The sequence below is a fragment of the Cucurbita pepo genome, chromosome LG10 (genome assembly GCF_002806865.2).
Source record: "Cucurbita pepo subsp. pepo cultivar mu-cu-16 chromosome LG10, ASM280686v2, whole genome shotgun sequence".
NCBI lineage: Eukaryota > Viridiplantae > Streptophyta > Magnoliopsida > Cucurbitales > Cucurbitaceae > Cucurbita > Cucurbita pepo.
The window spans coordinates 5826142-5848784 of record NC_036647.1 but is presented as its reverse complement, the minus strand read 5'-3'; the positions used below and the strand labels follow the sequence as shown (position 1 = coordinate 5848784).

The following is a 22643-nucleotide window of genomic DNA, read 5'->3' as shown; positions in this document are numbered from 1 at the left end:
AATCGTCATTGCTAACCTAGACATTTTTTTTGGACCCATATGCAAAAATATTATGTCAATTCGAACTAGCGACCTAAGGATGACTTTGGGATTCTTCAACCACTACAATCTTCTAACCGTTACAATCCTCCGCTCTACCAACTAAGCTAAGGTCGGATTTCTATAATTATTCCATATCCTAGTATAAACAAAATCAACAAAATTAATATATATAAAAAATTAAATTAATAAAAATATTTCCTTCGCTCTACCAACTGAGCTAAGGGTCGGATTTCTATGATTCATTAAACCTCTCGAAAAATTCGACCTACTGAATTCGAACCAGTGACCGACCTAAGGATGAATTTGGGATTCTTCAACCACTACAGTCCTCCGCTCTACCAATTGAGCTAAGGTCGGATTTCTATGATTATTTCATACCCTAGTATAAACAAAATCAACAAAATTAATATACATAAAATTAAATTAATAAAAACATCCCTAAACCGTTAAAATAGTTTCAATAATATCCTTAAACGCATACATTAAAAACCACCTCTCAAAAAATCCGACCTACCGGATTCAAACCAGTGACCTAAGTCCTCCACTCTACCAACTGAGCTAAGTCGGATTTCTACAATTATTTCATACCCTAGTATAAACAAAATCCTTGAACCGTTAAAATAGTTTCAATAATATCCTTGAACGTATACATTAACCTCTCAAAAAATCCGACCTACCGGATTCGAACCAGTGACCTAAGGATGGCTTTGGAATTCATTAACCACTACAGTCCTCCGCTCTACCAACTGAGCTAAGGTCGGATTTCTATAATTATTCCATACCCTAGTATAAACAAAATCCTTGAACTGTTAAAATAGTTTCAATAATATCCTTAAACTTGGTCGGAGGAGATTTTGAGGTATTTTATGTCGGAGTACACATGATTTTGCTGAGTAATACACACCGAAAATATAATAATAAAATAATAGAACATGAAAGTAGATAAAACAGTTTAACATAACATGAGTATGCGGTCACACGCAACACGTCCTGAACAAGCATGACCATGACACCAAGCAGCTTTTTGGAATCTTTGCGAGTTGTTTCACTGGTCATATGTTTGAACTCGATGCATTTTCACAATCTTAGATCGAACCTTTGTTTACAAACGAACCATCTTTGTAGTGTTGGATTAGCAACCGGGATCGTTGGGATTAAACCCTTGAATGGCTTGATCAAGTTGAAAGAAGATGGATCCGAAATTTGAAACCCTCAACAAGCCACCTCCCACATTGTTGAACGTCATGACTCGGGGGCTAGCAGTAACTTTGATTGGGATTGAACTCATGTGGTGTTGAGACGTTTGACCAATGTTCTCGGTAGCATGATGTTTAGTTCGTTGAAGTCCCACGTTGACTAATTAGAGAAGAAGATTATGGGTAAGTTAGGGACATTACTTCAATTAGTATGAGACATTTTGAGAAACTTAAAAGCAAAATCACGAGAGTCTGTACTTAAAATGGACAATATCATACCATTATGAAGATTCCTTGTTCATATTGTTGGTATCAGTCATGCCCTGATCATAACTTAATCATGTCAATAGAATTCTCGAGTATTGAACAAAGAAATTATGAGATTTGAAGTTGTAGTGATGTATACTCTTAAGAAGATCAGTCGTCTAGGTAGTGCTAGACGGATAAATATCATTATTTAAGGGGAGACTCAATGCAATATTTTGTTCGGGGAAGATGGCTAAGGATTGTTGGAGTTCCACGTTGGCTAATTAAGAGAAAAATCAAAAAGCAAATTACGAGAGCTTATACTCAAAATAAAAATGATCATATCATTGTAGAAGTCCATTGTTCGTACGACAATGCCTTTCTACAATGCTTTGTCTCCATTGCTAATATATGCTCAATGCTCTGTGACTATGGTTTTAAGGATCATTTTACTTTGCTTGTAACAGTGAGAAGTTTTAATGCTTATGAAAACAAAAAATCCTTTCTTTTTCTTTTTCTTATAATTTCTAATTTTAGGGTGGTCGAGTTAGATCGAGTTGGGTTGAGATTAGATATATCTATGGGGTGGAGCGGCATTCTCCGTCCACATCCATGTCACCTATTTCTTCTTTATTCCTACTATAATTTTCATTTTCTTTTTGCAGAAAACGACTCTATACAAATATTTAGTACATTCAAAAGCAAAAGCAAGATATATATATTAGTTATAAGAAAAAAATTTAAACATTCTTTACAATGATGTGAAAACATCTCTCTAGCAAACGCGTTTTAAAACCGGAGGGAAACAAAACATTTTTTTTTACAAGTGTAAAAATCCTCTCCTTAGTAGATGCATTTTAAAAACCTTGAAGGGAACGAAACATTCTAGACACGTTTTAAAAACCTTGAGGGGAACGAAACATTCTTTACAATAATGTGAAAACCTCTCCCTAGTAGACACGTATTAAAAATCTTGAGAAACCTAAAAGGAAAATTCCAAAGAAAATAATATCTACGTTGAACTGTTACGGTATTGAAATTATTCAAAATATAAAAAATTATTCAAAATATAAGAAAAGTAATCTAAAATTCCTAAGGTATGAAAAGATAAATCAGAACCCCTGTGGTATAGAAGAACTTAAACATACACCTCTAGAAATTGGCCGCTGCCTCCCTCCCTCTCCTCTTTCCCTTGCAAATTTGACTAAAAACCACTGCCATGAGTTGCTCTTTAAACTCATGGGTGTGCTACAATTCAAAAATGTGTATCCCTTTGCAAGCAGCAGCAGCAGCAGCAGCAGCATGCCGCAACGACCTGCCAAAATAATTACAAAGACGACAAACCCGCTCGCTCGCTCGTCATCTAACTGCCTCTGGTGCAGAGTTGCAGTAAGGCGTGTGCAAGCAAACCAGCTTGGTGCACATCAAACACAAGATAGCGAACCCCAAACCAAGCACAAGTCCGCTGCTACTTTTCTGTGTATCCAATTGCATTGCTCTTTTGATTATACTTCCGAAGCTCGGAAGTAACCCTCCACAAGCCAGCACCATCACGTGATCTAACCCGCTGTAGTCGATACCTGCAAGTATGGCTCCAATGGCAGAGATTGGACCAACGAATCCAATGAGGGCTGCACTCATGAGAGATCCATGCCAGTTATCAGTCGCCCCAAATACACAACTAGCTACTGCTGCGCCCCGAGGGAGGCCATGTAGAGAAACAGGAAGAACCATGTGACGACCGAATCCGTAAGCTTTCGGTGCAGCAACTCCTAGTGCAAGCCCTTCGGCTAAAGCATGAAATGCAACTGCTCCACATGATAGGAAAGATTGAAGGGTGTGCACACTTACTGAAAAATTAGTTGAAGCAGGTAAATCATTCACTGAAGCTCTTTTCCCGCCAGCAAGCTTCAGAAGACTGGAATTCGAGAAGTGGACGAGTACCGCTCCTAAAATCAAAAGGATTACGAGAGGGATGAAATCCATTTTTGAAGAAAATAGTAGCTGCATCGGTCGCCAGGCACCGAGGATGAAAGCAATCCCAGAAGCAGCACCCATGAGAAGGGCATGCTGAAGATGGAAAGCAAGAGCAAATGCAACTAGAACAAGACCACCGAGTAATGGTCCGACGCCAAAAAGTAAGGAAACAAAGAAGCCAGAAACAACTTCAGAGCTGAAATACAAAAATATCGAATTGATCAATTGGAAGAAAATAGCAAGGACAACTACATAGTCGAGTATTCAGAACGATATTAAGCCAATTTTTGCACACAACCAGCAAGCACTTCTGACTTCATTGTTAGCTAAGCTAATAATCAAATGATTTTCATCATGCATGCCAACTTTTAATAGCCCTTTCCTAGAATGTAATCATTTTTTTCTCGCAAAGGTAGGTTCTAAAGACAATAGAGTAGGAAAAAAACGATATGAAGTTCAAATATTTTAAACTCACTTGTATTCACGGGTGAAACTCTGGAACAATGTGCCTAGAGCTTCCATGAACGCCACAGAAAGTGTGGCTGCGGATGCAACTTGTGATGGTGAGGCTTCCTGTCACCATTAAAGCAGAGAAAACCAAAATTACAATCCCAGCAGTTAAATAACTCTTTAGCAGTAAACCCACTTCATATGATTCCAAATTCCCTCGATCTTTTAATATAACACAAACTTCTTGAATAAACAAAATAGAAATTAAGACAGAGCAGAAATAGTATACAAACACCAGATAATCAGTCCAATAGATGCTCGCCTGTTTGATATTAAAGTAACAAAACTACTATACATGAATGAAGCAAATCTTAACATCATCGCACAAAGTTCTCACTAATAGCATAAAGCTAAACTTTACACAGTTAAAATTTCATTTTCAAGAAATAAGAATAACGAACAGTTAAAAAGAATATCACAAGAGGTTCAAACTCGGGCTCAGACAATTTAGAATATCACAAGAGTGACCACAATTCGACTACTGAGCCATGGAAATGTTCAATGATAGTCAGATCTTTCTTTTACAGATAACTAGGCATCAGGAGACTCATTCTCTTGCATGTACTTTTGCCCAACTCCCTTTGATCTATGGTTAGGCTTCACCCACCCCAATGCCAGTTTGCGGGACAACAAGAGTTTCAAGTAGATTCCTAAGACCTTGCGGAGCTAGTGCATCTCGAAAATTCCTAAGACCTTGTGGAGCTAGAGCATCTCCAAAATTCCTAAGTTCATGCCACCCAGACACCCCTTAATAGTTCTATTTAGAAGAATAAGTTAAATGTAAATCATTTTTAGGGCAGAGAATTTAGACCCCCTCAATTTTCTCAGTCTACATTCCAGGTTGATAGGGGAAAAACATGAAATTGACGATCTAAAAGCTGAGAGTACCTTAAATGCATCTGGGAGTACTTCTGCGATCACCATCCATATCATACATCCAGCAGCAAAGCCCGTACAGAAGGGAAGGAACTTATTAAATGCATCAGCACATATGAAAGAGGGAACTGCTACAATAGGCTGAGACATTTAAATTGCAACATAGTTAAAAACTCAAATTATACAACCGCATTTAAGGAGAGACAAAATAGAATTTTTCATGACAATCACAACATTAAGCACTAACTTACAATGCAATAAATTGTAGATTCTCTGGATAGTTATTAGAATCTACTGACGTGACGGGTAGATAACGGAGATTATGGATTAAATATAATGAAAACATTCAAAGAATAAGCATTTGATAATGTAATGGGCTATCCAACATGCCACCCAGGCACATGAACCTTCATTATGAAAAATAATTAAAACTGTTCTGAAAGAAATCAAACCACTGAGTTTGGATATCAAATCTGGTTAAGATGTCGAAGCATACCAAAAAAAAGATCACTCCAAAACAATCTAAAAATGCTGACTGTAGTCTTGTGAATTTGAACATATAAATTCTTGTCCACGTGGCATAATGTTCTTTTCATAGAGGATAAACAAGTTAACATTTTATAAATGCAATACCTGCGGTAATGATGTAATCACACTCCATAATAAGGCATTCTGTGGTGAGACACCCCTTGAGGCAAGAACCATACTTACAGCTAATCCCTCAGGTATATTATGCACAGCGATAGCTAAAGTCACCAAAAGACCTTGAGAGAAACCCTTTGACCCAGCAAAAGAAACACCAACACCAGAGCCCTCACCAAATGAATGAAGAGTCATTATCCCAATTATAAGAATAACTTTAGTTGCATCTGCACCTTTTATATCCAACATACTCACTTCACCATACTGTTCAAGAAACTGAAAATCAACATATAACAAGAAGAAATGAGATCTTGATGCATTAATCAAATGATTGGGATAACAAATGGATAAAAACACGGGTTTAAAACAAACACAGCAATCTGAGCAGATTAACTTTAAGTATACTATACAAAAGATAAGGTATGAGCCGACAATTCCATCTTGTTTTATATTAAAAGGAAAAAAAAAAAGCATGATAATTTAAGACTCCTCCACATTAACATTCGGCAAAAGTAGAGAATGCCCAAGAAGCAGCAACCAAATTTACATGGTAAAATCTTAAGGGCTAGGATAAAATAATATAAAAGTAGAAAGATAGGGTCCATCACCTTCTTACAAAGCCAAATAAAAATTCCACCAGCCAAAATCCCAATTACCACCCAATTGCCGGCACCATGTTCCTGCCCTTCTTGAATAAGATCAAAGCTTGCAGACAACATCACCCCAGAAGCCATTCCATTGCATATACCAGCCCACTGTGGATCGAGTTCCACAAAGAAGAATGGAACAGCACCTAAACCAGTGGCAGCAGCCATGGCTAATGTAAATACTGCAACAGTCGATACTGAAACTCTACTCCCTCCTTTTCTCTCATGCAGCAACAAATTCTCTGTACCAGAGCCATCGATAACTTTTATTCCATCTTTATCTGGGGCAGATATTATCTTTTGTGAATTCCCTTGTTCAAACTCAGCTATAGCACGACCACAGAACAATAAGGACAGTAGAGAAAACAGCAGAACATGCTTAAAAGCCACTTTCATTTTTTCTTTCTCAAGCAGATTTCACTCGGTGATTACAACTTCATGAATTGGTCGGATGAACAGTGATCTTCTCACGGAGATAATTAGGAACACAAATTTGCCCAATCTCCCAAGCACCAGATAGAACGGTCTTTACTACTTCACCACAATCCTAAAAGAGCATCAGACACTGTTTCCTAGTCAAGGAGCTTATAGCATAAAACTTCCAGGAGCTGCAGGCATCCTTCACTTCAAAATTTTAAAAACCACCTTCTCTTGTTAGATTAACGCTAGGGAGACGCCTTTCAGCTATGCTGTGAATCAAAGAATGATCATAAAATAAAAAGTTTGTTTCAACATTATCTACCAAAAATGAGAAAAAAATACAAAATTTCTCAACAATAGAACCATGGTGTTTATGATCTTCACTTTCACAGAGTGTCAACCGAGATGCAAGTTGAGTACATACATCAAAATAGACACCATGAATGGTATTCGTATTTCTAAATCATAAGAGATACTATTAGCAGATCCAATTGTTAAAAAAAAGAAACGAAGATACAGAAAGCAGGGCAATAAAAAAAAAAAAAAAAAAAGAGGTGTTGAGATAGATTCACCTAAAAGGTAGCCAATCCAATCGTCCATCAACAGACTCATACAAATTCGCAAAAACCTTGTCCAAAATACAAATTAAATAACAAAAAGAAAGGACAATGCGAAGGACAATAACCATCCATCGAAAATCCCTTCCACAAAATACAAAAAGAAATGGTTTACAGAGGATGAGCAATGGACGCTAACCACAACGTCAACAACAATCCCATCATTAAATGTACCAAAAGAAAGAACAGCTATCAAAATGCCAGACATTATTCCACAATATCCCAATTTTTCATTGAACAAAAGCAACGCTAGAATCAACCAATTCCTTGATCAAACCCACGAAACAGAATTTCCCAACACCTTATAGGCATTTCAAACAATTCCTTTAAAGAATGACCAGAAAAATAAAGAAGGGAAGAAACGCATTCTTGAATGAAATTGAAGGCAATGAACACAACGCAAACAGAACCCTAACAAGTTGAAATTGAAACAAGAACAGACATGGGAATTACAGATGAATCAAAGACGAAAAACTAAAAAGAAAGGAAGGGGAAATTGAACTTACATTGAAGAATTGGAGAAATGAAGAACAAAAAATGGCGGTCCCCAGACTTCAAACTTTGGGCGAATGAGAAAAAGAGCGGTTTTCTTCTTAACGTGGTTGTTGGAATAATAGGAAACTTCACCTCACCGCCGATCTTAATTTGGGACAAAAATAACCCCCTTCAAAAATTTATATAATTTATGGTTTAGTCCCTCAACTTTCAAATATTTCAATTATGTCCCTCAATTTTTATTAAATTGAATATGCGTATAATATAGCTTAATAATATTATCGATTTTTTTTTTTTTTTAAATTTAAAAAGAGAATATTTCAGGAAGGAAAATATAACGTTAAATTATTGGTTCGGTTTTTTATTAATTTTTTTTTATATATATTTTAAAAAATTTGTAAATTTCTATTTTAATAAATATTTTGTTTAAAAAAGGTTTATTTTGAAACTATTATTTATCCTTTTTTTTTTTTTTTTAATGAGAACATTTGAATTGGAATTTAAATTCTAACAATAAAAACAAATTTTGAAAACTTTTAGATAAATTTAATTTAAAAAATAATAATTATTCACGAAAGTTAATAATATTTTAGACATTTAAACAGGTAAACGAATAAATTCAATATATTAAATATAAAATTTAAATTTTAGTAAGGGATCACATAAATTAATTTAAAAATTAAATCTATTAAATACCAAATTCAATTTAGAAATATATTCAACTTTAAATATGGATTAGGAAAAATTATATATAATTTAAATTAATTAATTTAAGGAAAAAAAATATAGAATTGGAAATATTAAAAAAATAATAAAAATTAGAGAGAGAAAAACAGCACACTGTTTTGATCCAAAACAGACGACTTTTGAGTGTTTTTTATTTAGTCAACGGAATAATATGGAAAAAGAATATTCCATATTTGTCCCATTTACTTCTTTTTTATTTTTATTTTTAACTATTTTTTTCTTAGGAGTATTTAAAAAAAATTAAGTAATAAAAATTCCATAATTTTTTCATTAATTTTAAAATATATTTTTTTCATGCATATATTTATTTTTTTTTATTTAATTTTATAGTTTTTTTTTTATTATTATTAATAACATTAATTAACTATTTTTAAAATAGATTTTGAAATTGAGTCGAAAATAAGTAAATAAATTTTTTACAAATCAAATTTTATTTTTATTAAAAATAAAAATTTAAGCAAATGAATCAAATAACTCGAGGAAGAATCCTAGTTTTGAAATTTAGCTATTAGCTTATAAGTTAACTTTTAATTAATTAATTAAAAATAATTATAATATAACATTTTAAATTAATTTCAATATTGATGAAAAATTAGTAATATTATTTTAAAATTAATTAATTAAAATAACATCAATGACAAAAGTGAGTAATTAGTGCAAAGAACAATGCTCCCATTTTAAAATCTAAGAATTAAATAAAAAAAATGTTAATCGACAAAATTAGAGTGAAAATTAGACTATTTATTATTATTATTATTAATTTTCGAGATATTTTCTCATTTAATTTTAAGTCAACTATACCAATTTAATGACTATAAATGAGTCAACTTATGTATTTTAATACGCAATTACTCGTATAAAAAAAATCAACTGTATTAATTTTATCATTCAAATTATATATATATAATTAAAAGATATATTACACATAAAATTAAATTATATGTTAATTATTAAATTTCTAAATTGGTAGCGTAGTGAAGGTTCAAATACCTATTACAAAAATAAATTAAAAGTTAAAATATATATTAATATTTGGTGATTTAAAAAAAAAATTAATTTCATTTTACTATTGGGGTTTTAATTGGAATTTTTATGGACATCTCTGTTTAAACCGAGAATGGAGAGAGATTAAAGAGAATTTTCTCTTTTTCTCCTCATTAGCTAATCAGAATTGAGACGGGGATTATGTTAGCCATCTCCGACCCTATCCAATTTCCTGCCACATGGAGAATTTCCTGACAGGAATTATGTTAGTCGTCTCCGACCCTAAAAAGAGAATTTTCTCATTTTCTCCTCCTTAGCTAAACGGGATTGAGGACGGGGATTATGTTAGCCATCTCCGACCATATCCAATTTCCTGCCACATGGAGAATTTTTTTATGGGGATTCTGTTAGCCGTCTCCGACCTTCTCCGACTTTAAAAGGAGAACTTTTTGATTTTCTCTTCATTAGCTAAATGGGATCGAGGACGGAGCTCCGACCCTATTCAATTTCCTACCACATGGATATCTCTACTTACACGATGTTCGGTTCCCGAATTTGTTAATGTATATATATATATATATACTGAGTTGAACTCTCTTCATAGGCCACTTTTCTAAACTTTGTATCAGAAACATTGGCTAAACATGTTGGGATTTGTAATAACACAGTTACAACTAACAAGCATCAAGCAAGCAGTAAGCACAACTATGTTAAGCAGAAGCCAACCCGAATGTCAGCGAGGGGCGATGGTTGGGACGACGCCGCTGATGAGATCACTCCCCGACATGCTTCCCGATGCAAACCGGTCTCGGGTGATGCAGGACGACGTTGAAACTGGTGAGGGAAGACCGGCACTTGATCTCAGGGACGGGTCTGAATACAAGGCGCCACTGTCGTCAGGCATCATGTACAGTATGTTCTCCAGCTCCCTCACTACAACCAGCATGGATGGCCGCTCTTCTGGCTTGTCATGGCAACAACTGAGGGCCAAAGCAACAAACCTTCCTAAACACTCAGATGCGAAAGAACCCAACTTGGTGTCTACAATTGAAAGAATCGTTCCCATTTGATGTGCCAATTTGACCTGATATGTAAACATAGCATGTTAAAAGTAGAGAAAAGAAGTAAAGCTTATACTTTCTAAAAGTCCTCAAGTCCCGCTAGCAGATATTGTCTTCTTCGGACTTTTCCTCAAGGTTTTTAAAACGTGTCTACTAGGGAGAGGTTTTCACACCCTTGTAAGAATGCTTCGTGCCTTCTCCAACCGAGGTGGGATCTCATGATCCACCCCGCTTCAGGGCCAGCGTCCTCAATGGCACTCGTTCCCCTCTCCAATCGATGTGAGACCCCCCAATGCAACCCCATTCGGGACCCAGCGTTTTCACTAGCACACCGCCTGGTGTCCACCCCCATTCGGTGTTCAGCCTCCTTGCTGTCACATCGCCCGGTGTCTGGCTCTTATACCATTTGTAATAGCTCAAGCCCGCCACTAGCAGATATTGTCCTCTTTGGGCTTTCCTTTCCGGGCTTCCCCTCAAGGTTTTTAAAACGCGCCTGTTAGGACGAGGTTTTCACACCCTTATAAAGGATGCTTCGTTTCCCTCCCCAACCAATGTGGGATCTCACAATCCACCCCCCCCCCCCCCTTGGGGCCCAGCGTCCTCGCTCACATTCGTTCCCCTCTCCAGTCGATGTGGGACTCCCCAATCCACCCTCTTCAGGTCCCAGCGTTCTCGCTGGCACACCGCTTGGTGTCCACCCCTGTCGGAGTTCAATCTCCTTGGCACATCGCCCGGTGTCTAGCTCTGATACCATTTGTAACAGCCCAAACCCATCGCTTACAGATACTGACCTATTTGGGTTTTCCCTTACAGGCTTCCCCTCAAGGTTTTAAAATGTTGTCCTCTAGAGAGAGGTTTTCACACCTTTATAAAGAATGTTTCATTCCCCTCTCCAACCAATGTGGGATCTCACAATAACAATAACCATATAAGCAAGCACAAAGTTTTGATTAAGAAAATGAGGCGTAGAAGATGAATGGTGGAAGGAAATATACCTCACGAACAATGTTTTTGCCGTACGATATAGGGTGCATTCCCGTCAAGAGCTCCAATAACACAACTCCTAGGCTATAGACATCACTTTTATCCGTCAATTTACGGGTTAAAAAGTACTCTGGATCAAGATAACCCTGCATAATACATAGAACACTCAGAAGCAAGTATTCACTCCTCGTGGCACTGAACAATGACAACCAGATATTGATTTTGCAAATTACAAGACATGACTTGAGAAAGATCAGATGGACAAAAAAACATCATGGGACATTCCCATAAATTTGGGATGCTTTATGTATACCATGTTCATCAAGATAAACTTACTGGGGTACCCTTCACAACAGTAGATATATGTCCAGGAACATCCCCCTCGAAATCTAGATCGGGAGCAAGACGTGATAATCCGAAATCAGCCACTTTGGCTGTGAGCTTGGCGTCGAGGAGTATGTTTCTAGCTTTGATGTCTCGGTGAAATATAGGAGGATTTGCTTCAGTATGGAGATACAGTATACCTTTAGCTGAACCCAGTGCAATTTGTAATCTCATACGAAAATTCAGATTTACGGTCGTTCTACTTTTGGCTGCCATAGAACAGTAGAGGTTAATGATGCAACTAAAACGTCATAAAAGAAAAACTCGAATAATCTTACGCCATCATGCTGCGGAATTTGATATATATATATATATATACATATACATATACATATAAAAGCAAGGAATAGATGACCAATGTTCATAACATTTTTTCTGCACACAATAAAAAGGTAAGAAATTCTTATTTCACCATTTGAAAGTCTTGAAAATAAGGGTAAAGACGTTCTTCCATCAAGAAATAGGTAAAACGTGTCTGCTACGGAGAGGTTTCCACACCCTTATAAAGAATGTTTTGTTCTCCTACCCAATCGAGTTGGGATCTCACAATCCAACCCCCTTCGGGACCCAGTGTCCTCTCTGGCACTCGTTCCCTTCTCCAATCGATGTGGGACCCCCTAATCCGCCCCTCTTTAGGGCCCAACGTCCTTGCTGGCACACCGCTTCGTGTCCACCCCTCTTCAGGGCTCAGCCTCCTCGCTAGCACATCGCCGAGTGTCTGGCTCTAATACCATTGTAACAGCCCAAGCCCACCACTAACAAATATTGTCCTCTTCGGGCTTTCCCTCAAGGTTTTTAAAACGCGTTTACTAGGGAGAAGTTTCCATACCCTTAAAAAGAATGTTTCGTTCTCCTCCCCAACCGAGAATAGGTAAAAAAAAACGAAAAAGGAGTAAATACAGAAAGACTTCAACCACAACCCATCTAGAAGCTAAAAAGATAACCCCATCACAGAAACCTGAAGGAAAAATGAACACCATAATTAACTCAATGTCTATATTATCAGTCACTTCAGCAAGCCTCATTTTTAGGATAATTTATAATAGAAAGAAAAACATATAATGGGGGCACAGGGGAAAGCAGGATGATTTATAGTCCTAAGAGAGTTTGAAACTAAGCATATAATGGGGGCATGGGCATGTGGAATAGATTAAGGTTCGGAACAAATAAAATATTTGCTAAGGCCAATACCAGAAAATTCAAAGCCAGAAAGCCAGTCCCGCAAAGTTCCATTTGGCATAAACTCGTAAACCAGCATCTGCAGAAAGATGGAACAAAAAATAAATCACCGCAGAAATCAATGAAAAACATAGCAACATCTTCCTAATGCATGTGCTCCCTAGAGAATCACTTCCCAGAATGAGTTACTTTTCTGAAACCATCTCACTACTTTGCCTTCAATTCATGGAACTCATCAAAGAACCTTGTTGACTTTAAAATTGATGCTAAGCATATGTAAAGGGGCATGATTTAATCACATGATGTAGCAGCTTGTTATGTATCGCCGTCAGCCTCACGATTTTAAAACGCGTCTGTTAGGGAGAGGTTTCCACACCCTTATAAGAAATGCTTCGTTCTCCTCTCCAACCAACGTGGAATCTCACAATCCATCCCCCTTGAGGGCCCAACATCCTCGCTGGCACACTACCTGGTGTCTGACTCTAATACCATTTGTAACCGCTCAAGCCCATTGCTAGGAGATATTGTCCTCTTTGGGCTTTCTCTTCCGAGCTTCCCCTCAAGGTTTTTAAAACGCGTCTACTAGGGAGAGGTTTTCATACTCTTATAAGGAATGCTTCGTTCTCCTCTCTAACCAATATAGGATCTCACAATCCACCCCCTTGGAGGTCCAGCGTCCCCAGTGTCTGGATCTGATACCATTTGTAACATCCAAGCCCACCGCTAACAGATATTGTCCGCGGTGGGCTTGGGCTGTTACACATGATAAGCTCAAGGCCTAGCCCCATGAAAAGAGAACAACATCAAGAACATCATAGGACCTAAATAAAGTGAGCAACCTACTTGTTCTCCTGCTTCATCACAATATCCGATCAGCGAAACTAAGTTTCGGTGATGCAACCGTGATAAGAGTTCTATCTCCGTCAAGAATTCTTTTTGTCCTTGTAAGGATCCTTCTTCTGCACGCTTGATGGCGACAACTGAATTATCTGACAATATGCCTTTATAGACCTTGCCATAACCTCCTTGGCCAACTTGAGTTGAGCGGTTGAAATTTCCAGTAGCCGATTGCATTTCCTTGAATGAAAATGCTTTTACACCATCAATTTTCAGACCAATCTTTGAAGCTGCAAAGAAAGAAAATTTCAGAGCACTTTATGTGATAATTATCAGAGTTTAAGTTCATTACTTACAGAACTTTTTCCTTGATAAATTGCGATGGTATCTTGAATGCCTAGTGAATAGAAGTATGGCTACCGTTACTATCATAAGAATGCAGGTAATAGATCCAACTACAATGGCAGCCAGGATGCCCGCACCAATGCCCGTTTTCACTGTCTGGAAAATGACTGCACAAATAAACTTGTAAGGACACAAATTAAGAAATATTCATACCTAAAATAATAACAAAAATGAATGAAACTCGTAGTTTCAAGCAATTGGCTTTAACAATATTATATGTAACAGTCCAAACCCACCGCTAGCAGGTATTGTCCTCTTTGGGATTTCCCTTCAAGGGCTTCCCTTCAAGGTTTTAAAACACGTCTGCTAGGGAAAGGTTTCCACGCCCTTATAATGAATGTTTTGTTCCTCTCTCCAACCGATGTGGGATCTCACAATCCACCCCTCTTGGGGCCCAATGTCCTGGCACACAGCCCGGTGTATGGCTCTGATACCATTTGTAATAGTCCAAGTCAACCGTTAGCATATATTGCCCGCTTTGGTCCGTTCCGTATCGCCGTCAACCTCACGATTTTAAAACGTGTCTATTAGGGAGAAGTTTCCACATCCTTATAGGGAATGCTTTATTCCATTCTCCAACCGATGTGAGATCTCACATTATACTACCCTTATAAAAATTTTGAACTTCAAGTATCCTTCCACTTTAATCTTGAGTAAAGGATGTGGCATACTTATCTAATGTCCAACAGATGCCATTCAACACTTGGTGAAGATTTAAATATATAAAACATCTTAACAGAGTATACAAAAGATGATCAACTACTAAGGACTCTAGTAAACAAAAGAAAAAAAATGTTCACATTAGACTGGTAACTAAGTCACAAGACCAGTTAAGGTGTACTCGCCATTATTTAAAAGGAACATTGCAAAACAAAATACATACCAGTCTGATGATGGCCAGGGAGTGTGAAGTTGAGAAGCTCATATGGGCCAAAAAAGTCATCACGAGTGAAATTCCATGACATAAACTTTTCTGTAATTTGAAATACCTTACTTTGATCCAACACATGAGTACCACTATCAAATAATGGGAATATCTTTAGATACATCCTCAGGCGAGATCCTTCCCAAACGTATGAATCGATTAACAATTGCTGCTTATCCAAACTGAGTTCCTTTGTCAGATACGCTTGAAATGAATATATGTAAGGAGGAAAGTAGGAAAAACTTGGACTCTTCAGCCTATATCCAATACCAAGAGGTGATGCACAAAAGCACGGGTCAGGAGTGTCTGGAACGTATTCAAAGAAACTATCTGTTGGACAACTTCGACATGTTTCATTGGAGTTCTTCGAGCTTCTATGCAGCTGGTCCTCTACAATTTTAGACGTACAGAACAGGTCAGAGTTTTGTCGGTTCAAATTTTGGCAGAATGGATTTCCTCCAAGCCTACAGAATGAAACATGGTTGAATGAGGATTATAGAAAGAAGGTTTCTGAAAGTAATAAGCCAAATTTCTGATGAAAAGGATAACTCATTCTCATCTGAACATGACATATTAAGGTACTTTCCTATGATAGCACCTTAAATCCATGCCTAAAAAAGATGATTTAAAATGAAAGAGAGAGCTTTCGTCACTATAAGGCACTAAAATATTTGTAATTTCAAAAATGGAAAGGAAGGAGACAAAAGCTGAGATTCTGGAGTAGGATACATGAGAAATTCCATTGGCTTTCATTGGACATCAAAGCCAATATTAACCAGTAATGAATTAAGTGTGTACCTTAGGGTGACATTAGCTGGAGGGTTTGTGCTTCCAGAAATGTCAGAAAACGAATTGTTCCGAAGATCACTGGATTAAAAGGAAAGATAGGTGATCATTAATCAATCATGAACAAATTTACTACAAGAAGTACAAGATACTATCCTATTTTTTGGCTCGAGGATTTACAGTGTAAGGCGAGCACTTGAATTGAAGGACATTTTCTCCCATAATGCAGGTACCGAACCATTCAAAAAGTTACTCTCAAGTGACCTGCAAGGAAGAGCCATTGAGAACGCTGAATTATATCAAGTGAACACAGCAAGAACAGGCTGAAGAATTACATCACTGAGATGAAAAAAAATGTAATAAGATGCTTTGACAACATAGCCATTTTGTCATGCAAACATTAATAAGACCATGCATAAAAATCATACAGAATCGTACAGTTTCTGGAGATTATGAAGATTGGAGAAACTTCTGGGTATAGATCCATTCAGCTGGTTGTGTGACAAAATTCTACAACATCAACGGATTCGTTAAGCAAGAGAAAACCCATCAGAAAATCGTGAATGTCTGTGGCACAACCATGATACTTTTCTAAAACATGTTATTCAAAAGATTTCCAACAAAATGTGAGCCAAAAATGAGAACAAGACAGTATTAATCGATAATCAACATCAGTCATTGACATACATTGTTGTCATATTAGAAGAGAGGTTATATGGTGGTATGGGTCCAGTAAAATGGTTCCAGCTAAGATCCCTGTAGAACATGCAAAGTAACAAATACCATAGTTATGATCATTGGTCAATTCAAGACTTAAAGAAACAAAACTAAACACCTACAGAGGGTAACTTACAAGTAACTGAGGTTTGCAATTTTGCTGAAATTAGGAATCGGCCCCTCCAAGCTGCAATTCCTCAGACTTCTGGGAGAACCAAAACGGTGGAAGAGAAAAGCATTAGCAATCTTTGAGAAGATTCATGAAGCCAATTGCTTATTGGTTGTTACCTCTTTTTATTTAAAGAAAAAACTTGGAATGTCTTCAAAAGCCAGGAAATATTTCCATGATTTACATTCAAAGCATATATGTTTGTGGAAAATACAATAATGAAATATTGAAATCTTAATAGACCACCTTGGTGGGTAAGGTAAAGATATACAAAGACCATGATTGATGTTGAGAAGCATGCATGTAAAATTAAGATAGCCTTTTTCAAAAAGTCATTAGAATTTAGAGTCGTTTTACTGCAGAAATATAGAAATGAATAGCATGGAAAGTGAAAACCGAAAGAAACACCAAATAATTAACACTTACAATTTCACTAATGTAGGAAATTCTTCATAAGAAGCTGGAATTTCACCTTCTAAGTTGTTGTTATCAAGTTGCCTGCCAAAGCCAGCGTAGAGGTGAGAATATATATAAAAAAGCAACAGCAATTATATGTGATCCTTTTCTCATCAAGGAAAAACACATGCAGCTAACGAGGTAAAATACTGACGTAGACACATTTGAATCATTTATCCTTCCATATCAATAACAATACTACGACCTAAGCCCACCGCTATCATATATTGTCCTCTTTGGGCTTTCCCTTCTGAGCTTCCCCTCAAGGTTTTAAAACACGTCTATTAAGGATAGGTTTCCACACCCTTATAAGAAATGCTTAGTCTCCTCCTATTAAGCTTTATGTGCTCTTTTGAGGCATCTTAGGTTCTTCATAGGGATTTAGAGCCATGATGGAGGGGGGTCCCTTTCTATTTCATTTTCATAGAAGAGGCATGCATTTGTTGCAGACCATTTTCTTAACAGGAGAATGTTTTTGAGGCTTCATAGGAGGAGACTATGAGCAGTGTGCACTTAATTGCCTCTATGTGGATCTAGCGTATAGCGTTTCTGTGATTTAAAAGTTATTTCTAATTGTAAACAGATTGAAGTCACTTATTTGCAATGTTAACTCCTCTTGGTGGTCTTGACGCAGTGTGCTTGCACGGTCTTATACGATATAATTGTTGAGAAAGCAGACAACATAAAGTTTTGAATATGCTATAAGCAACTTGCCTGTATGACGAAAGTGAACTTACAGAATGCTTAGCTTTGGCAAGGACGAAAATTCTGGTGGCAGAGAACCCGATAAGTTATTGTTATCCAAAAGCCTGTAAAGAACACAAAAATTCATAGGAATTATGCCCTCTCATCACTTCCTATACACACATTTTTGGATAAGAAATATTTAAATACTCACAAGTGAAGAAGATTGTGTAATCTGGAAAGCTCAGATGGAATTTCACCACTTAAAGTGTTGTTATTGAAGTGGCTGCAAAGTAAATGAAGAAATGGGGAAATTTTTTTAAAGAAAAATAAAGAAACAAAAATGATTCTTTGGATCCACTTAAAATGAAAAGAAGATGAAGATCCACTCACAGGTGCTTCATATGGGTCAAGTTGGCATATGATTTTGGGATATGCCCTGAAATTTGATTCTCATCTATTTGAAATCGTTTGAGATTTGTAAGATTACCAAGCTCATCCGGAAGAGAACCGGAGAATTTATTTCCATTTAAGAGCCTATGCATCACAAAAATTCACACTGTGAGAAGAAACTAAGATTAAAAAAGGTAGCATTTAAGAAAACGTCTCTATCCTCTTTTACCCTTTCAGGCTTTCTTTTAAGGTTTTTAAGACGTGTTTACTAGGGAGAGGTTTCCACACCCTTATAAAGAATGCTTCGTTCTCCTCCCCAACCAATAATGGGATCTCACAATCCACTCCCCTTCAGGGTCCAACGTCCTCGCTGGCACACCGTCTCGTGAACACCCTTCGGAGCTCAGCCTCCTCGCTGGTACATCGCCCGGTGTCTGGCTTTGATACCAATTGTAACAGTTCAAGCCCACCGCTAATAGATATTGTCCTCTTTGGGCTTTCCCTTTCGAGCTTCTCTTCAAGGTTTCAAAACGCGTCTACTATGGAGAGGTTTCTAGACCCTTATAAAGAATGCTTCGTTCTTTTCCCCAACCGATGTGAGATCTCATGAATGATCTCTCTCTCACAATGAACAAGAAAAGTAACAGAAGCAAGCCCCAGGTGTAGGTAATCAGAAAAAAGAGGATAATTAACTTGAGACCGTGAAGGTTCTCTAGCTGCAATAATATTTAATAATAAACAGAAGTCATTTAAAATAGTTAAATTAGAACATGACTATCATGAACTATGAAGGAAAAAAGGGGCACAAGCAAGCTACAGAAATAAACAAGAAGAAATCAGTGAGATAACTTACAGAAGTTTCAGCGGCCTCATACTGCCAATCTCCTTCGGAATTAAACCAGTTAGGTTATTCCACATGAAATTTCTTCCAGGAGAAACAAGGAGAAAAAATCATTATCAGAAAGAATGTTTAGGGAAGTATAAAGAGAATAATGGAAGCTTCATTAAGATGCCAAATTCATTGTCAACTACTCACAAATTCTCAAGCTGAGACAATTGGCTGATCTCAGGGGCTAAGTTTCCAGATAGGTTCATATTCAGTAGCTGGCTGCAACAAATGAAGGAGAATAAAATGGAAATTATTTAAGCCATTATGCTGAGTGACATTAGAACACAGAAAATTTGTGAGATCCCACATCGGTTGGGGAGGAAAACGAGGCATTTTTTATAAGGGTGTGGAAACCTCTACGTAGCAAATGCGTTTTAAAAACCTTGAAGCGAAGTCCAAAAGGGAAAGTCCAAATAGGACAATGTCTGCTAGTGGTGGGCTTTGGTTGTTACAAATGGTATCAGAGCCAGACACCGAGCGATGTGCCAGCGAGGAGATTAAGCCTCGAAGGGGGTGGACACAACGCGGTATGCCAGCAAGGACGTTAGGCCCCCAAAAAGGGTGGGTTTGGAGGTTCCACATCGATTGGAGAAGGGAACGAGTGCCAGCAAGGACGCTGGGCCCCGAAGGGGGTGGATGGTAAGATCCCACATCGATTGGGGAGGAGAACAAAGCATTCTTTATAAGGGTATGGAAACCTCTACCTAGTAGACGTGTTTTAAAATCTTTGAGGGGAAGCCCGAAAAGAAAAGCCCAAAAAGGACAATATCTGCTAGCGGTGGGCTTAGGGCGTTACAAAATTATTTAAGTCATTATGTTTTTCCAATGATCATTGTTTTGTTTTTCAGAAAACAAAACTTGCAACAAAATAGAACATATTTTTTTAAAATCCTCAACTTGTGAGTTTCTTGTGGGTCAAAAAATTTAACTTAGGACTGGAAAAATACAGAAACAATAACAAAGGGGATAGAGTGCTGGAGAAAACATACAGTTCTTTGACACGTAAGTTCCCGACAGCTCCATCGAAAACGCTACATACTACTCCAGTCCAATTCGTTGTGCAAGGATCTCCATTATTCCAATTTTTAAGATTGTCCATAGGATCAATCAGACTCCTCTTTACTGTTAGCAATGCTTCAACTGCAGATATGTATTCATGAGTTAGGATGAGGAGACTTATAAAGGCTCTAAATGATATTAGCCCCTATTAACATGGCCTTTTTAAATAATGGTTAGCAGAACAAAAAAATTGTCACAGAACTGAGAACTGAAAAAAAGAAGAAACCTCGTCAGCCCAAGCCCAAGCCCACCGCCAGTAGATATTGTAGATATTGTCTGCTTCGCCGTCAGCTTCACGATTTTAAAACACGTCTACTAGGGAGAGGTTCCACACTCTTGTAAGGAATGCTTTGTTCCCCTCTCCAACCAATGTAGGATCTCACAATATCTGCTAACGATGGGTTTGGATTGTTACAATAATCAACTCACTTCCTAGATGAAGTGGTTCAAGTGCTTGATTACAATATCCAACATATGATATCACATTCAAGATAATTACCCCAGATGGTTAACAATTGTATACGATAAAAGCTACAGACCGTTGTTTAGTAGAACATATAAAGCACAAACACCACTCAATCAGAGTTTTTTTTTTTTTAATCCGTAAATATCTAGACCACCTTATGTGCATCTCGACTATTATTTCAACTATTATTTCAAGACAACTACCTAGCCCAACATACTTGGTTGTCAAGGAAACTTGTAAATAGACATGATTTGAACTCATTTCCTTTAAGTCATTTATTGTGAGATCTCACATCGATTGGAGAGGGGAACAAAGTATTCGGTGTGGAAACCTCTCCCTAGTAGACGCGTTTTAAAAACTGTGAGGCTGATAGCAATGCGTGACGGGTCAAAGCGGACAATATCTACTAGCGGAGGGTTTCGACGGCTTTTATGCGTACAATTTACAATAGCTCTATGTCATACAACCAAGAACGTTAACCTCGAATTCAAAGAAATAATCACCAAAACTGAGGCCATTGCAAAAGTAAAACAAGCCATAGCCCCTAAACTCAAACCAACCAAGTGTTGGATGATGAAAGTCTCACATCGGCTAATTTAGGGAATGATCATGGGTTTATAAACAAAAAAATACTCTCTCCATTAGTATGAGGCCTTTTGGGGAAGCCCAAAGCAAAGCCATGAGAGCTTAAGCTCAAAGTGGACAATATCATACCATTTTGGAGAGTCATGTTCGTCTAACATGGTATCAGAGTCATGCCCTAAACTTAGTCATGCCAATAGATTGGTAAATCCTCAAATGTCGAACAAAGAATTCCAAAAAGAAAAAGGAGTCAAGCCTCCTCGAAGGTACGAAGGAAGGTAGTAAAAAATGACTAAGACTCCAAAGGAGTCGAGCCTCGATTAAGGGGAGGCATACTTTGTTCGAGGGGAGGTGTTGGATGATGAAAGTCCTACATCGGCTAATTTAGGGAATGATCATGGGTTTATAAACAAAGAATACTCTCTCTATTGGTATGAGGCCTTTTGAGGAAACCCAAAGCAAAGTCACGAGAGCTTAAGCTCAAAGTGGACAATATCATACCATTTTGGAGAGTCGTGTTCATCTAACACCAAGAACGTGGAATCAAATTCATGAAAATCCATACAACCGAGACAAATTTACCATCAGATGGCTCTGTGATTGCAGCACCAGAAAGTAGCACAGAGCAGCAACACAAGAGCAGAAAAACGCACACACGATCCCTCCTCATTTAGCTTCCAAACAGCATCACAAGCAAAGAAACGAATTCCTACCGATTTCAAACCATTAGCCACAAACAAAAATACGCAATCAGATTCTAGAAATTCAACACAAAATCAATCGAAATCAGAAACAAAACTCATAGAATTGAGACCTGTAGGAGATTGAAGGTTAGAGCAAGTAAGAAGGATGGGCAGTAGAAAAGGAAAGTGAGTTTGAAAATGGGGGCATCGGATGAAAGGGGATAGCGACATTGTGGAGGTTTGGTTGGCGCTTCCAATTTACTAATATTTTTTTGCTTTTGCTTCACATTAGAGCCCACCCATTGACAGCAACACCATCGCCGATTCTCTCTTTCTCTCTCTCTCTCTCTCTCTCTCTCTCTCTCTCTCTCTCTCTCTCTCTCTCCTCTCTGTGAAGTTCAACCAGCGGAGAGGTTGTTGTTGACTTTTCTGTATCTCGACGACGATGTAAACTCCACGCGCTCTTTCGAGAGTGGGCTTATCAAACCAATCATTAAAATTCATCATTTTAAAATTATTATTAAAACTTTATTTTGTATTTATTATATTATTATTATTATTATTAAACTAAATTAATAAAAATAT

At 37.4% G+C, this 22643-nt stretch overlaps 2 protein-coding genes and 2 non-coding genes across 6 annotated transcripts; all 4 read right to left on the bottom strand.

Moving 5' to 3' along the window:
* Positions 1 to 301: 301 nt before the first annotated feature.
* On the bottom strand, positions 302 to 399 carry TRNAY-GUA. The gene is made up of 2 exons: positions 363 to 399; positions 302 to 341 (listed from the first exon to the last, which is right to left on the bottom strand). It is a non-coding gene; the product is annotated as a tRNA-Tyr (tRNA).
* Positions 400 to 709: 310 nt separating this feature from the next.
* Positions 710 to 803, bottom strand: TRNAY-GUA. Its single transcript has 2 exons — positions 767 to 803; positions 710 to 745 (listed from the first exon to the last, which is right to left on the bottom strand). It is a non-coding gene; the product is annotated as a tRNA-Tyr (tRNA).
* A 1673-nt stretch (positions 804 to 2476) lies between these two features.
* Positions 2477 to 7800, bottom strand: LOC111803242 (putative zinc transporter At3g08650). Of its 2 annotated transcripts, none has more exons than XM_023687563.1 (6): positions 7680 to 7800; positions 6098 to 6825; positions 5481 to 5765; positions 4860 to 4988; positions 3937 to 4034; positions 2477 to 3657 (listed from the first exon to the last, which is right to left on the bottom strand). In XM_023687563.1, the coding sequence occupies exons 2-6, from the start codon at positions 6530 to 6532 to the stop codon at positions 2844 to 2846; spliced, it is 1761 nt and encodes a 586-aa protein (XP_023543331.1). In that variant the 5' UTR covers positions 6533 to 6825; positions 7680 to 7800; the 3' UTR covers positions 2477 to 2843. The 2 variants fall into 2 exon arrangements, with proteins under 2 accessions (XP_023543331.1, XP_023543332.1); XM_023687564.1 differs by lacking the exon at positions 7680 to 7800 and adding an exon at positions 7129 to 7662.
* Positions 7801 to 9949: 2149 nt separating this feature from the next.
* Positions 9950 to 22443, bottom strand: LOC111803241 (probable LRR receptor-like serine/threonine-protein kinase At1g06840). Of its 2 annotated transcripts, XM_023687561.1 has the most exons (21): positions 22190 to 22443; positions 21958 to 22084; positions 20258 to 20408; positions 19416 to 19487; positions 19233 to 19304; positions 18380 to 18523; positions 18201 to 18272; positions 18040 to 18111; positions 17273 to 17344; positions 16814 to 16882; positions 16648 to 16716; positions 16399 to 16470; positions 16141 to 16224; positions 15973 to 16041; positions 15133 to 15638; positions 14201 to 14356; positions 13851 to 14134; positions 13020 to 13086; positions 11781 to 12037; positions 11456 to 11590; positions 9950 to 10483 (listed from the first exon to the last, which is right to left on the bottom strand). In XM_023687561.1, exons 2-21 carry the CDS (start codon positions 22043 to 22045, stop codon positions 10133 to 10135), a joined length of 2862 nt encoding a protein of 953 aa, XP_023543329.1. In that variant the 5' UTR covers positions 22046 to 22084; positions 22190 to 22443; the 3' UTR covers positions 9950 to 10132. The 2 variants fall into 2 exon arrangements, with proteins under 2 accessions (XP_023543329.1, XP_023543330.1); XM_023687562.1 differs by lacking the exons at positions 21958 to 22084; positions 22190 to 22443 and adding an exon at positions 20554 to 20614.
* Between the last annotated feature and the right edge of the window lie 200 nt (positions 22444 to 22643).

What these genes read in the sequence shown, in the direction of transcription:
- LOC111803242 (XM_023687563.1), bottom strand. Translation starts at nt 6,532, where the DNA reads ATGAAAGTGGCTTTTAAGCATGTTCTGCTGTTTTCTCTACTGTCCTTA. An exon ending in TGATTACATCATTACCGCAG is followed by an intron (nt 4,989 to 5,480) that starts GTATTGCATTTA and finishes TAAATGTCTCAG; the next exon opens with CCTATTGTAGCAGTTCCCTC. An exon ending in TACTCCCAGATGCATTTAAG is followed by an intron (nt 4,035 to 4,859) that starts GTACTCTCAGCT and finishes TAATGGTGACAG; the next exon opens with GAAGCCTCACCATCACAAGT.
- LOC111803241 (XM_023687561.1), bottom strand. Translation starts at nt 22,045, where the DNA reads ATGAGGAGGGATCGTGTGTGCGTTTTTCTGCTCTTGTGTTGCTGCTCT. An exon ending in TTCTGGCTTTGAATTTTCTG is followed by an intron (nt 12,038 to 13,019) that starts GTATTGGCCTTA and finishes GTTCTATGGCAG; the next exon opens with CCAAAAGTAGAACGACCGTA. An exon ending in GCAAAAACATTGTTCGTGAG is followed by an intron (nt 10,484 to 11,455) that starts GTATATTTCCTT and finishes TTTACATATCAG; the next exon opens with GTCAAATTGGCACATCAAAT.